The sequence below is a fragment of the Eubalaena glacialis genome, chromosome 3 (genome assembly GCF_028564815.1).
Source record: "Eubalaena glacialis isolate mEubGla1 chromosome 3, mEubGla1.1.hap2.+ XY, whole genome shotgun sequence".
Taxonomy (NCBI): Eukaryota; Metazoa; Chordata; class Mammalia; order Artiodactyla; family Balaenidae; genus Eubalaena; species Eubalaena glacialis.
Window position 1 is genome coordinate 19,065,488 of NC_083718.1, and position 15,921 is coordinate 19,081,408.

Genomic DNA, 15,921 nt, shown 5'->3' on the forward strand with positions numbered 1-15,921 from the left:
TAATGCAGCTGTGAACATTGGGGTGCATGTATCTTTTACAGTTAGTGTTTTTGTTTTTTTTGGATACACACCCAGCAGTGGAATTGCTGGATCATATGGTTGTTTTGTTTTTAATTTTTGAGAAACCTCCATATTGTTTTCCACAGTGGCTGCACCAAGTTACATTCCCATCAACGGTGTAGGAGGGTCCAGACCTTTTCTTAGACCTTCTGTCCCCAGATTGGAATTTTGCTTTATCTTTCCTGATAATGCAGAGCCATACTGCACCATCTGGTTTTGTAGGTTAGACAATTAGGAAAACTCTAAGAGCAGAATACTTACAAATTTTGTACAATGTTTTCCCCACTACTTTAGAATTGTTTTAGCTTCATCTAATTCAACAGCAGTTTGTTCTTGTTTTTTAGAGACATGCTTTTACTAGATTCTTAAGAACATCAGCTTAGTTTTCATTAAAAAAAAAAATTTGGTTTGGGAATTCCCTGGTGGCCCAGTGGTTAGGATTTTGTGCTTCCAATGCAGGGGGCATGGGTTCGATCCCTGGTCAGGGAATTAAGATCCTGCATGTGGCAGGGCCCAAAATTTAAAAAAAAAAAATTGGTTTCGGGGAGAGGGTGGTTAGTGAACAATTTTCACTTGTGTGCTCTTCTGTAACTCCCAAACTTTTGTAGTTAGAAAGAAACAATAATTTCTATTAAAGAAAAACACAACTCACCAGAGAGCGGTATCAACAAATGGCTGCCATTACATGGAGTTCTAGTTTGAGAAGACTTTTACTTACACAATCACATTTGATTTTCATAATAACTGAGTTGTCAGACCATTTATTTTATTGCTACAAATAAGTATAACAAAATTTACCATCTTAACCATCCATTGGTTTTTATAATTAAATTGTATAATTACACAGCGAGTACAACTGGCATGAATAAGTCCAAGGATAAACACAACTGACTGTGAGCCCAACAGGTGAGAAGAGAAGTGTGCGGGTGTCCTAGAGAGTAGCCTTCTGCTCTGATAGCTCAGTGTACCCTCAGTGCAGGTTTTAGGAGCAAACAGAGAGCACTGTTGCATTCAACAACACGTTATGTGGAGGTAGGTTGTACTCGCTAAAGCGGTGCTTCCCAGTAAGGTAGCCATTAGCCCCATGTAGTTGTTGAGCTCTTGGCAAGCTGCTAGTCCAAATGGAGATGTGCTGTATGTGTAAAACACATAGCACATTTCGAAGACTTAGCATTAAGAGAAAGAATGTGAAATATCATACTTATAATTAGCATGAAGAGAAAGAATGTGAAATATCATACTTATAATTTTTGTTAATTACCTGTTGAAGTGATAATATCTGGGTTATACTGGATTAAAGAAAATATACTTTTTAAAAAGGCAGGCCGCTGTGATTGAAATATGAGCCGGTCGCGCCTGTCCCATCTCCTCCGGCCCCTGGGAATCAGCCCCGATCCGGGGTGGTTATCGCGGGGACGCGGACGTGACCCCGCCCCCTGCACCTCCCCGCCCCTTCCCCGCCCCGCGCTTGCGCACTCCCGCAAGGCTCGCGCAGGTGCTGTGGCTTCCCTCTTCCCCAGAGACCGGCTGGAACCTAGGCTCCGGCGCCTCTTCGGAGCCTGGGGTTGGCTTGGCTCGCCATGCGTTGGGGGCTGCGCCCTCGCGGGCCGGGGGCAGGGGCCCTGGCCGTGGCCCGGAATTTGTGGGTGCCGCCCCGCCTTCCTCGTCGGCCTGGCTGGCGAGGGGCGACGAGGAGGCTTTTGGTGCGGTCAGTCACCGGGGCCAGTAACCAGCTGCAGAATTCGAGTAATGGCAGCTATCGGGACACGGTGTTGCTGCCGCAGACCAGCTTCCCCATGAAGCTGCTGGGCCGCCAGCAGCCCGACACGGAGCTGGAGGTCCAGCAGGTACGGGCCGGCCTGTGCGCGGCGCGGGCCGGGAGGGGGGCCTCGGGAGGGGGTACACGGGCCCTTCCCGGAGCCACGCCTGGGCCACTCACACCCCGGGCGGGGCGGGACCCGGCCGCAGGCTCCAGGCCCTTTTGGGCCGGGGGTATTGCGACCAGGTCAGTGGAAATCATGCGCTTCCCACAGGTTGTATTGGGTGAAAACAGAAGTGCAGAAACCTCTAGGCAAGTCCCTTAGAGGTGGCTGGTTCCAGAGCGGAATGCTAAGGGGGAACCAGTGATGCTCAGCACGGATGGAATAGAAGTCCCAGCTTAGACAGAGCCAGTCGAATTTGGACGCTTTTCCAGTGGCTTTTAAAAAGTAAATTAGCATGTACACATGTAAATAAAAATTCGATTATGAGCAGTTGAAGCTCACTTTTGTGGTATCAATAGGTCCCTAGTTGGAATTACGGCTTGTTTGAAGGGTCAGGTAGCTGTGGTTACTTCCTCAGAGTCCGCTTCCTAAACTGTGCCTCTGTCTCCTGTATTAGACTGAATTTTCTAAGGGCAGAGATTCACTTGTTAGTTTGTGTAATTTTAGAGTCTTTAAAATCCCTGATATTTTGGATATATTGTCTTAGTAAATATGCTTAGCTTAAATATTCTTATGACAGCTCTCAGAGTTCTAGACTCACAAACCTGTTTTGGCCATCTAATTTTTTAAAGTGTTTTATCCAGTATCTTCTGTATTTCTGGAACTGTGACAGTTGCAGATATTTTCTCATATAATCTTCACACCAGCTCGGTGAGTTGGATATTATTAACATTTTTTTCAAATGAGGGAATAGGCCTGCAAAGGCAAAGTGACTTGGCCAAGGTTACACAGCAAGTGGGGGAAGGAGAGTGGGATTACAATCAGTGTTATTCCAACTTAAGAGAGTAGCAAGTGTTGAGGCCAAAGGATAGCAGGAATAAGATGTGAGTGCATGTGTCTGTGTGTGTGTGGGGGTGTGATGGGGGATCTACAGGTCCTTCAGCATGGAGTGGAGGGTGGGGAGTGCTGAGAGACTGCCCGAGAATTTAGTGGTACTAAACCTTTGTAGGGTCCTGTATACGTTTATAAAGCACTTAGACTTTAAACTGAAGTCTACGGAGAAGCTATTCAAAAGTATCAAAAGATGAATACTCAGATGTGCATTTTAGAAACCTCACCATTTGTGTTTTAGAGTTGAATACATTAGAATGGGGTAGGAAATAAGCAGGTGTTGGTTGTTATTTATGGTAAGATTCAGGAGTATGTATTTACATGATGTTCAGACATTATTGTTCTCTTTAAACAGAAATGTGGATTTTTGGAACTTTATTCATGGCAAAGAGAAAGAAAAGTGAAGACAGAGTTTTGTCTTCACGATGGACCTCCTTATGCAAATGGTGACCCTCATGTTGGACATGCTTTAAATAAGGTAATTATAATTTAGGTTACAAGACTTGAGGGAACACCTTTATTTAAATACACTTTGCAAAAGAGTATATTCTAGTTTTATGACAGTTATGTAAATTTGCACTGGCGTACTTAAACTAAAATGTCTTAATAGAAAGTAACCATAAACAGTTTCAGTACTGTGTGAAAAATAACATCACTCGTATTTGCTTTGAACTTATTTTACGTTAGTAAGTATCATTTTATTCAGTAAATCATTAGTGAGCGTCTATTATGTGCCAGGTATTGTCTAGACTCTGGGAATAGCAGTGAACAAAATAAGGATAAGTCCTGGCTTTATGGAGCTTGTGCTCTAAACAGGAAGGCATAATAAGATAAATAAATAGAATATTTAATATGTTAGATAGTTGCTATAGACTGAATATTTGTCTGTGTGTCGTCCTGGCTCCCACCCCCTGCAAATCATACGCTGAAACCTAATCCCTAATGTGGTAGTATTTGGAGGTGGGGCCTTTGAGAGGTGATTAGGTCATTCTTGGCTGCTATGTGAGCAATAGACTGTAGAGGTAGAGGGAGTTTGGAAATAAGGAGACTAAGAAGGGGACTACTGCATAATTCAGGAGAGAGATGATGGCCATTTTGACCAGGGTTGAAGCCATGAAAGTGGTGTGAGAAATAGTCAGATTCTGGGTATAGTTTGGAGGTAGAGCTGACAGGATTTGCTGATGGATTAGATGTGTGGGGTGAGAAAAAGAGAAGAGTCAAGGATGCCTCCAAGAAGCATCTCGAGCACTTAGAAAGTCAGAAGAGCTCTTACCTGAGATGGAGAAGACTGGGAAGATCAGTTTGGGGGAAGAAGTCAGGAGTTCAGACCTGGGCATGTTTCCTTTGAGACAAGATTAGACATGCAGGGGGAGATACTAAATAGGCAGTTGGAGGCGAGAGGTCCATACTGGATATGTAAATTGATAGGTCATCACCATATATAGTTCAGGGTTGCATTTTGTTTTGTTTTTGAGGGGTGGCTGCTAGGTGCATTTTAAATAGTAAATGAATTGAGCGAGAAATTTAGGTTCTCCTCTAAGAGAACTCACTTGACTTCCCTGAGTATCGTGTAGGCTTTCTCTGCTTTCTACCATGAAGAGTAAGAATGATTATAGTTTGCTTCATGGTTATGCTGAGGTAATAGTAGTTAAGTGGTCTGCTTTCCAGGAAACAGTTGTTTTTATTACAGGCTATTTATCAGCTCACCTTTCTTTACTGATTCTTATTTCTCACCTACATTAGGTTAAATCATTTTATATTAGTACTCTCCTTGAGTTTTTAAATTCATTTGGCATTCCCCCCAACCCCCTACAGAACCCCAAGAGATTTTTTTGCCAAGTAGAGCAGTAATTACACATGCATGCCTTTTGCAAAGCAAAGATTTTGTTGCTTGACATCAGTGTTCCTTTTGAGTCTAGAAGAGTATCTAAATCTTAATTTCTAGCATCCAGTCAGACTTTATTTTCCCTTTTATTCAACTTACTCAGGTACTTGCATGAGCCTTGTAAGACTCCTTGAAATGCCCCCATTTGTAGACAAAAGGGCATGTAATTTTTTCCTTCTGTTCTTGCATTATGGGTATTATCCAGTATTTACAATGGATATGTTTGAGCACTTTCATAAATTAAACCTTGTTTTTCTATTTAAAATAAGAGGCACGGGAATTCCCTGGTGGTCCAGTGGTTAGGACTCGGGGCTCTCACTGCCGGGGTCCTGAGTTCAGTCCCTGGTAGGGGATCTAAGATCCCGCAAGCCACATCGCAAGGCCAGAAATAAATAAATAGAATAGCATAGAATAAAATAAAATAAAGAAAATTTTAAAAATAAATAAATAAAATTAAAAAATAAAATAAGATAAAATAAAATAAAATAGGCAGTTATGTGATTGTTACATTTAAGGTATTATGATACCCCAGTCTTGGGTGGTATTTTTAAAACTAGGGTAAGTATGGTATATCTTCCCATAATATCAATTTTATTTGTAGTTTGGGAGAAAAAAGATATTTAACCAGTCATTCAAAACCATTTTGTGTTAAGAGACATACTAATCTGCTTGGGCTGCTATAACAAAATACCTTAGACTGAGTGGCTTAACAAACATACATTTATTTCTTACAGTTCTGGAGGCTGGGAAGTCCAAGATTAAGGTGCCAGCTGATCTTGGCTCTCTTCCTTGCTTACAGAAAGCTACCTTCTCACTGTGTCCTCACATGGGGGTAGGGGGGTGGTGGAGGGAAGAGGGGGAGAGGGGAAGAACGCTTTTCTTATAAGGGCACTGTTACCATCATTAGAGCCCCACTCTTATGACATCATCTAACCCTAATTACTCCCAAAATTTCATTTCCCAATACATTGAGGGTTATGGCTCTAACATATGAAAGGAGGGGTTTGGGGGACACACAGACATTCAGACCATAACACATGATACGAAATGGAATACAAAATTCCTTTGAATTTGAAAGGAATGGAAGGATTTTCAAGTTTAAGCTTGCTCTAAGCCCCGTTTCTTCTTTCTTCCTTCTCCCACAGGCTGCTAGCCCAGCTGAGTGGCTGTTGATATCAAATTGTATGTTACAGGCCTGCCTGTGTTGCAATAGAGAGCTTCAACCAGAATGTAAATCAACTTGTTTACCAAGCACACAGTTTAGTGACTATTTGTGTAGCAAGACTTTCTTGATGAAGGAAGCAGTGAGTTGACTTGCATTTTGATGTAAAGCTCTTTCTCTTGAAATAGACTGGCACCTTTGCATAGTACTGGGTGAATGTATAATTTCTTTGTTCTCAAAAATTTTTTTTCCAGAATAACCTGTGGTAACATGCACCAATCTTAAATTATTCAGTTTGATGTGTTATGACAGCTGCATACATCTGTTAACCTCCCAGTGCAAGATATAGAAGATATATATATATGTGTATATATATACACACATTTATTGAAGTATAATTGATTTACAATATTAATTAGTTTCAGGTGTACAACATAGTGATTAAATATTTTTATACAGTACAAAATGATCACCATAGTAGGTCTGGTTACTGTCACGATACAATTTATTACAATATTACTATATTCCCTATACTGTACATTACATCCCTGTGACTTATTTATTTTATAAGTGTAAATTGGACTTCTTAATCCCTTTCACCTTTCCTTTCACCTTTTTCAACATCTCCCTACCCTCTTTCTCTCTGGCAACCACCAGTTTGTTCTCTGTATCTGTGAGTCTGTTTTTCTTTTTTTATATTTGTTTTGTTTTGTTTGATTCCACATATGAGTGAAATCATACGATATTTGTCTTTCTCTGTCTAACTTATTTCACTTATTTCTAGGTCCATTCATGTTGTCCCAAGTGGCAAGATTTTATTGTTTTTTTTATGGCTGAGTAATATTCCATTTTATATATATGCCACATACCCTTTATCTATGCATCTATTGGTAGACACTTAGGTTGCTTCCATATCTTAGGTTGCTATTGTAAATAATGCTGCTATGAACATGGAAATGTGTGTATCTTTTCAAATTAGTGTCTTTGTCTTCTTCAGATAAATACCCAGAAGTGGAATTGCTAAATAGTATGGTATTGATAGTTCTGATTTTAATTTTTGAGGAATTTTCATACTGTCTTCCATAATGGTTGTATCAATTTACATTCCTACCAACAGTGGACAAGGGTTCCCTTTTCTCTATGTCCTTGTTATTTGTTGTCTCTTTGGTAATAGGCATTCTTACAGGTGTGAGGTGATATCTCAATGTGCTTTTGACTTGCATTTCCCTGATGATTAGTGATATTGAGTATCTTTTCATGTGCCTGTTGGCCATCTGTATATCTTCTTTGGAAGAACGTCTGTTCAGGTCCTCTGCCCATTTTTTAATTGAGTTGTGTGTGTGTGTGTGTGTGTGTGTGTGTGTGTGTGTGTGTTTTCTTTCTTTTTTTGCTGTTGAGTTGTATGAGTTCTTTATAGATTTTGGATATTAACTCCTTATCGGACATATCATTTGAAAATCTTCACCCATTCCCTAGATTGCCTTTTAGTTTTCTAGATTGTTTCCTTCACTGTGCAAAAAGCTTTTTAGTTTGATGTAATCCCATTTATTTTTGCTTTTGTTGCCCTTGCCTGAGGAGACAGATGAAAAATATATTGCTAAGACCCATGTCAGAGAGCTTACTGCTTATGTTTTTGTCTAGAAGTTTTAAGGTTTCAGGTCTTAAATTCAAGTCTTTAATCCATTTTGAGTTTATCTCTGTATATGGTATATGAAAGTGGTCCAGTTTTATTCTTTTCCATGTAGCTATGCAGTTTTCCCAGCATCATTTATTGAAGAGACTGTCTTTTTCCCATTGTACATTTTCGCCTCCTTTGTCATGGATTCATTGGCCATATAAATGTGGGGTTTATTTCTGGGCTCTCTATTCTGTTACACTGATCAATGTGTCTGTTTTTTGTTCCAGTATCATACTGTTTTGATGACTGTGGCTTTGTGGTGTAGTTTGAAATCAGAGTGCATGATACCTCCAGCTTTGTTCTTCCTTATCAAGATTGTTTTGGCTGTTCAGGGTTTTTTGTGTTTCCATATAAATTTTAGGATTATTTGTTCTAGTTCTGTGAAAAATGTTGTTGGTATCTTGATAGGGATTGCGTTGAATCTGTAGATTGTCTTGGGTAGTATGGTCACTTTAACAATATTCTTCCAATCCATGAGCAGAATATATCTTTCCATTTGTTTGCATTTGTTTGTGTCATCTTCAGTTTCTTTCATCAGTGTCATAGCTTTTGGAGCACAGGCCTTTTACCTTAGATTTATTCCTAGGTATTTTATTCTTTTTAATGCAATTGTAGATGAGATTGTTTTCTTAATTTCTATTTCTGATAGTTTGTTGTTTGCGTTAAGAAATACAAAAGATTTCTGTATATTATTTTTGTATTCTGCAACTTTACTGAACTTGTTGATGAATTCTAATAGTTTTTTGTGACATCTTTAGGATTTTCTATATATAGTATTATGTCATCTGCAAACAGTGACAGTTTTACTTTTTCCTTTCTGATTTAGATTCCTTTTATTTCTTTTTCTTGTCTGATTGCTGTGGCTAGGACTTCTAATACTATGTTGAAATAAAAGTGGTAAGAGTGGACACCCTTGTCTTGTTCCTGATCTCAGAAGAAAAAAGCTTTTAGCTTTTCACCACTGAGTATGATGTTAGCTGTGGGTTTGTCAAATATGGCCTTTATTATTTCAGGTTATGTTCTCTCTATACCCAGTTTTTTGAGAGTTTTATCATAAATGGATTTTAGCAAACACTTTTTTTGCATCTTGTGAAATGATCATATGATTTTTATTCTTTGTTCTGTTAATGTGGTGTATCACATTGATTGATTTGCAGATATTGAATCATCCTTGCATCCTTGGAATAAATCCTACTTGATCATGGTGTATGATCCTTTTAATGAATTATTGAATTCACTTTGCTAACATTTTGTTGAGGATTTTTGCTTCTGTGTTCATCAGTAATATTGGCCTGTAATTTTCCTTTTTTAATAGTGTCCTTGGGTGGTTTTGGTATCAGGGTAATGCTGGCCTCATAGAATGAGGAGTTTCTGCCCTCATCACTGTTTTGGTTTCTATTTCTTTAATTTTTTTGCCCACTGTAAAATTTCAGGTAGGTTGAATCATAACATATATTCTTCTGTGTCTGGCTTCTTTAACTCATGTAGTATTTTTTGATACTCGTACGTTCTGTTATAGATGTCAATAATTGATTCCTTTTTAATTGCCTTTAATTGGTTAGTAGCATTCCGTTGAGAGAATGTACCAAAATTTATTCACTATTTTTTTCAGTCCTTTATTTTTATGTATACTTTAATGGAAAATTTGGAGAGGGCACGACCTTTGACATCTGTCTGTATTTTCAAAACCAGAAATCTGGTCATTAAACCAGTCAGTATTGCTATTATAGCAGAATTGTAACATGTATTTTACATTGTATTAGAAGTTAATTGTATTGAAAACTTCTGAAACATTTGAGTTGTGTTACACATATTGCACATCCCTCAGTATTAAGTTTGTTTGCTTCCACAGAGGCCAAATTATGCTGCTTGATAGCTCATTTTCAAATTATTAGACATATTACATCAGATGGTAAAAAGGGCATTTATTTCTTTTCATGGACAAAACTGAAGTGCTTGGTTTGTTTTTGTTTTATTGTTTTTTAAGTACATGCTATTCGAAAACAATATCATTCAAATTTTGTCTTAATTAAAGTTTATATTTGAAGTAATTGTAGATTCAAGTGCATTTGTAAGAAAAAATAGAGAGGACTCCTTGTACATTTTACCCAGTTTCCCCCAATGGTAACATATTGCAAAACTGTAGTACCATATCACAACCATGATGTTGACATCGATACAATCAAGATACCAAACATTTCCATCAGGAATCCCTCATGATGCTCTTTTATAGCTATATTCATTTCCCTCTTTTCCCACCACTTCCTTTAGCTGTTCTAACTACTAATCTGTTCTCTACTTCTGTATTTTTGTCATTTCTAGAATGCTGTGTAAATGTAATCATACAGTTTTGGGGATTGACTTTTTTCACTCAGCATAATTTCCCTGAGACTCATCCAGGTTACTGAGCATATCAATAATAGTCTGTTTTATTGCTGAGTGGTATCCCTTGGTGTGATGTACCACAGGTTGTTTCACCATTCACCTGTTGACACCTGGCTTGTTGCCAGTTTTTTTATTATTAGGAATAAAGCTACTCTAAACATTCACATACAGGTTTTTGTCTGAATGTAAGTTTTCATTTCTGTGGGATAAATGCCCAGGACTGCACTTGCTGGGTCATATGGTAGTTGCATGTTTAGTTTTTAAAGAAAATACCAAACTGGTTTCAGTGGTGGCTTTTAGCATTTTACATTCCTACCAGTAATGTACGAATGATCTTGTTTCTCTGCATGTCAGCAGCATTTGGTGTTGTCACTATTTTTTATTCTAGCCATTCTGATAGCTGTGTATCCCATTGTGGTTTTAAATTTGCATTTCCTTAATGGCTAATGATGTTAAACACTTCCATCTCTTTATTTGCCATCTGTTGACCCTCTTTGGTGAAATGTCTCTTTATGTCTTTTGACCATTTTCTAATTAGATTGTTTAATTTTTTACTATTTTGAGAGTTTTTTATAGATTCTAGGTACTAAATCTTTGCCAGGATACACGGTTTGCAGCTATTTTTCCCAGTCTGTAGCTTGTGTCTTCATCCTCTTAACAGAGTATGTTGCAAATTGAAAGTTTTAAGTTTTTATGAAGTCTAATTTATCAGTTTTTCCTTTCATGAATCATGCCTTTAGTGTCATGTCTAAGAGCTCTTTGCCTAACCTGAGGTCCTGAAGATTTTTTTTTTCTAAAAGTTTTACACTTTACATTTAAACCCCATGATCTGTCTTGAGTTTATATAAGGTGTGAGGCTTAGATTGAGGTTTATTTTTTCCCATATGGATGTTTACTTGCTCTAGCACCATTATTATCTTTTCCCTAATGAATTGCTTTTGTACCAATGTCAAAAATCAGTTGGGCAAACTTGTGTGGGCCTATTTCTGGATATTCTGTTCGGTTTTTTTGTTCTGTATGTCTCTCTTTCCACAAATACCACAGTTTTGATTACTATGGCAATAGAGTAAGTTTTGAAATTTTGTAGTCTGATTCTTCCCATTTTTTTTGTTTTTCAAAATCGCTTTAGCTATTTTGGTTTCTTTGCCTTTACATTAAAATTTAGAATAATTTTTTTGACTTTGAATTTTGGGAGTATTAGCAGGTACCAGGTCAGTTGTGTGGGTAGGTAGTAAACAGCAAGCAGTATGCAAATTGTGAGAACTAATTTAAAAAAATTACCCCCAGTTTTATTGAGATATAATTGACATGTAACATTGTATTAATTAAGGTATATGACATAATGATTTGAAATATATATATAGTGAAATAATTACCACAGTAAGTTTAATTAATATCCATTGTGTCACATAGTTCCAAATTTTTATTATCTTATGGTGAAAACTTTTAAGATCTACCCTCTTAGCAACTTTAAAATATATAATACAGTGTTGTTACTATAGTCACCATGCTGTACCTTACATCCCCAGAGCTGGTAAGTATTATAATTTGGAGTTTGTACCTTCTGACCATTGTCACCCATATCTCCAACCCCCCCAGCCCCCACCTTTGGCAACCACCAATCTGTTCTCTGATTTTAAAAAAATCCATGATTTATGAGGAAAAATGGATAAATTTGATTTCATCAAAGTTAGAATCTTTCTAGGAGTTTGATTTTTTTTTTATATTCCACATATAAGTTAGATCATAGGGTATCTGCCTTTCTCTGTCTGACTTACTTTATTTAGCATAACGCCCTCAAGTTCCATCTATGTTGTTGCAAATGGCAGGATTTTCTTCTTTTTTATGGCTGAATAATATTCCATTGTATATATAGACCACATTTTCCATATTCATTCATCCGTCAGTGGGTACTTAGGTTGTTTCCCTGTCTTGGCTGTTGTAAATAATGGGGCAGTGAACATGGGGGTGCACATATATTTCCAAGTGTTTTCATTTCCTTCAGATAAATACCCAGAAGTGGAATTGATGGATCATATGGTAGTTCTGTTTTAATTTTTTGAGGAACCTCCATGCTGTTTTCCATAGTGGCTGCACCAAATTACATTCCCATCAGTAGTGCACAAGGATTCCCTTTTCTCCACATCCTTGTCAACACTTATATTTATCTCTTGTCTTTTAGAGGACAGCCATTCTGACAGTGGTGAGGTGATATCTCATTGTGGTTTTGATTTGTATTTCCCTGGTGATTGGTGATGTTGTGTACCTTTTCATGTACTTGTTGACCATTTTCATGTCTTCTTTGGGAAAATGTCTGCTCAGGTCTTTTATCCATTTTTTTATTGGATTATTTGCTTTTTTTGCTGTTGAGTTTTACATATCCTTATGTTGAGTATATATTCATACGGTAAGTATCTTAATGTTTTGGTTATTAACCCCTTATCAGAAAAATGGTTTGCAAATATTTTTTCCCATTCTGTAAGTTACCTTTTCATTTTGTTCATTGCTTCTTTTGCTGTGAAGAGGCTTTTTAGTTTGATATAGTCCCACTTTTTGGTTTCTGCTTTCATTACTTGTGCAACAAAAATCATTGTCAAGACCAAAGTCATGGGGCTTTTCCCCTATATTTTTCTTCTAGTAGTTTTGCAATTTCAGGTCTTAACTTTAAGTCCTTAATCCATTTCAAGTTAATTTTAGTAAGTGGTGTAAGATAGGGGGGTCTACTTTCATTTTTTTGCATGAAAATATATGGTTTTCCCAGTACTATTTATTGAAGAGACTATTCTTTCCCCATTGAGTGAGAATTCTTGGCTTTCTTGTCACATATTAGTTGACTTAATATACAAAGGTTATTTTTGGGCTCTTGATTCTTTTACATTGGTCTCTGTGTCTGTTGTTATGCTAATACTATAGTGTTTTGATTACAGTAGCTTTGTAATATCAGGAAATGTGGTGTCTCCAGCTTTGTTTTTTCTCTAATTTGCATTGGCTATTTGGGCTCTTTTGTGGTTCTTTATGAATTTTAGGATTTTTTTTTTCTGTTTCTGGGAAAAATGTCATTGGAATTTTGACATGGGTTGCATTGAATCTTTAATGGCTTTGGGTGTATGGGCATTTTAACAGTACAGACATACCTTGGAAGATATTTCGGGTTCAGTTCCATTCCATTGCAATAAAGCAAATATTGGATCGAGGCTAGTCTCATGAATGTTTTGGTTTTCCAGTGCATATAAAAGCTGTTTACACTACACTGTAGTCTATTAAGTGTGCAATAGTATTATCTGTCAAAAAATGCACATACCTTAATTTAAAAATACTTTATTGCTAAAGGAATGGTAACCAATATCTGACAAGGCAGGGTTGCCACAAACCTTCAATTTGTAAAAAATGCAATATCCCTGAGTTGCAATAAAATGAAGCACGATAAAATGAAGTATGCCTGTATTAATTCTTCTGATCCATGAATGTGGGATATCTTTCCATTTATTTGTGTCATCTTCGATTTCTTTCATCCATGTCTTCATGATTTTCTGTGTACAGATCTTTTAGCTCCTTGGTTAAATTTATTTCTAAATATTTTGTTGTTTATGGTACTATTGTACATAGAGGGTTTTTAAAATTTCTTTTTCACATAGTTTATTGTTAGTGTATAGGAACACGTCTGATTTTTGTATGTTGATTTTGTATCCTGAAACTTTAATGAACTTGTTTATTCTAACAGTTTTTTTGTCAAGTCTAGGATTTTCTGTATATAACGTCACGTCATCTGCAAACAAAGACAATTTTACTGCTTACTTTTTGGTTGGATATCTTTTTTTTTCTTTTCCTTTTCTATTTGTTCTGTTTAGGACCTCTAATACTATATTGAATAGGAATGGTGAGAGTGGGCACCCTTGTATTATTCCTGATCTTAGAGGAAAAGCTTTCAGCCTTTCACCATTCAGTATGATGTTAGCTGTGGCCTTGTCATATATGGCCTAATGTATTATCTTTGAGGTATGTTCCTTCTGTACCCACTATATTGAGAGTTTTTATAATGAAATTTTTATATGTTGAATTTTGTCAAATGCTTTTTCGGCTTCTATTGAGATGAACGTGTGATTTTTATCTTCTGATGTGGTGTGTCAACTTAATGATCTGTTTATGTGGAACCATCCTTGCATCCCAGGGATGAATCCCACTTTATCATGGTGTACGATCCTTTTAATATGCTGTTGAATTTGATTTGATAGTATTTTGTTAATAACTTTTACATCTATATTCATCAGGGATTTTGGCCAGTGGTTTTCTTGTAGTATCCTTGTTGGCTTTGGTATTAAGGTAGTGTTGGCCTTATAGAATGGGTTTGGGAGTATTCAGTTTTTCTGAAGACTTAGAAAAAGATTGGCATTCATTCTTCTGTAAATATTTGCTAGAATTCATCTGTGAAGTCCTGGGCTTTTCTTTGTTGGGAGATTTAAAATTACTCATTCAGTCTTTTTATTTGTTACTGTTCTGTTCAGATTTTCTATTTTTTCATGATTCAGTCTGGGTGAGTTTTACGTGCCTGCAAATTTATCCATTTTTCCTAGGTTGTTCAATTTCTTGGCATATAATTGTTCACAGTAGTCTCTTACGATTCTTTCTTTGTATTTCTCCAGTGTCAGTTGTAGTGTCTCCTGTTTCACTCATAATTTTATTTATTTCAGTTTTCTGTCTTTCTTGGTAAGTCTAGTTAAAGGTTTGTCAATTTTGTTTATATTTTCAAAAACCACCACTTAGTTTTATTGATCTTTTCTATTTGTTTTTCTATGCTCTGTTTCATTTATTTCTGCTCCAATTTTTGTTATCTCTTTCCTTCTCCTAACTTTGAGCTTTGTTTGTTCCTTTCTAGTTCCTTGAAGTGTAAAGTTAGGTAGTTTGAGATCTTTTTGCTTAATGTAGGTGTTTATAACTGTCAACTTCCCTCTTTGATCTGCTTTTACTGCATCCCATAAGATATCTTTCCAGCAGTTATTTAAGATGTTTATTCAAATTTCATCTTTTTGGTAATTAGAAATATTACCATTTGTCTTTTTACTTTTTTAAAATATCTTTTAAAATTAAATCAGAGAAATTTGCACACATTGAATATTACCTTTTGTTTATTCATTTATTCTTTCAATTTTTTAATATATTGTTTCGGTAAAAAAGTGAGGAAGAGTGTTAAACCATTGGTATATTAAATAAAAACAACTTTAATCCCCAATACCTTGTTCCTATATCAACTAAATATTCTTTTTTTTTTTTTTTATAAATTTATTTATTATTTTTGGCTGTGTTGGGTCTTTGTTGCTGTGTGTGGGCTTTCTCTAGTTGTGGCGAGCGGGGGCTACTCTTCGTGGTGGAGCACGGGCTTCTTGTTGCGGTGGCTTCTCTTGTTGCGGAGCATGGGCTCTAGGCATGCGGGCTTCAGTGGTTGTGGCACGCGGGCTCGGTAGCTGTGGCTCACGGGCTGTAGAGCGCAGGCTCAGTAGTTGTGGCACACGGGCTTAGTTGCTCCGTGGCATGTGGGATCTTCCTGGACAAGTGCTCGAACCTGCGTCCCCTGCATTAGCAGGCGGATTCTTAACCAATGCACCACCAGGGAAGTCCTCAACTAAAGATTCTTAAGGTAACTTAAAGCACTCAGATATCCTTGGAAAGTAATATTATGATACACAATAACATTTCTATATTACATTTTCATAGATACTGTTAAAAGGAAAAATAGGGCTTCCCTGGTGGTGCTGTGGTTGAGAATCTGCCTGCCAGTGCAGGAGACACGGGTTCGAGCCCTGGTCTGGGAAGATCCCACATGCCACGGAGCGACTAGGCCCGTGTGTCACAATTACTGAGCCTGCGCGTCTGGAGCCTGTGCTCCGCAACAAGAGAGGCCGCGATAGTGAGAGGCCCTCGCACCGTGATGAAGAGTGGCCCC

At 37.3% G+C, this 15,921-nt stretch overlaps 1 protein-coding gene across 1 annotated transcript in view; it reads left to right on the forward strand.

Moving 5' to 3' along the window:
* Positions 1–1,569: 1,569 nt before the first annotated feature.
* IARS2 (isoleucyl-tRNA synthetase 2, mitochondrial) overlaps positions 1,570–15,921 on the forward strand; it is a 76,298-nt gene continuing 61,946 nt past the window's right edge. Inside the window, exons 1-2 of the mRNA XM_061187310.1 lie at positions 1,570–1,907; positions 3,229–3,351. Coding sequence (XP_061043293.1) covers positions 1,641–1,907; positions 3,229–3,351 — 390 coding nt within the window. The 5' untranslated portion in view covers positions 1,570–1,640. The remainder of the gene's footprint in view (positions 1,908–3,228; positions 3,352–15,921) is intronic.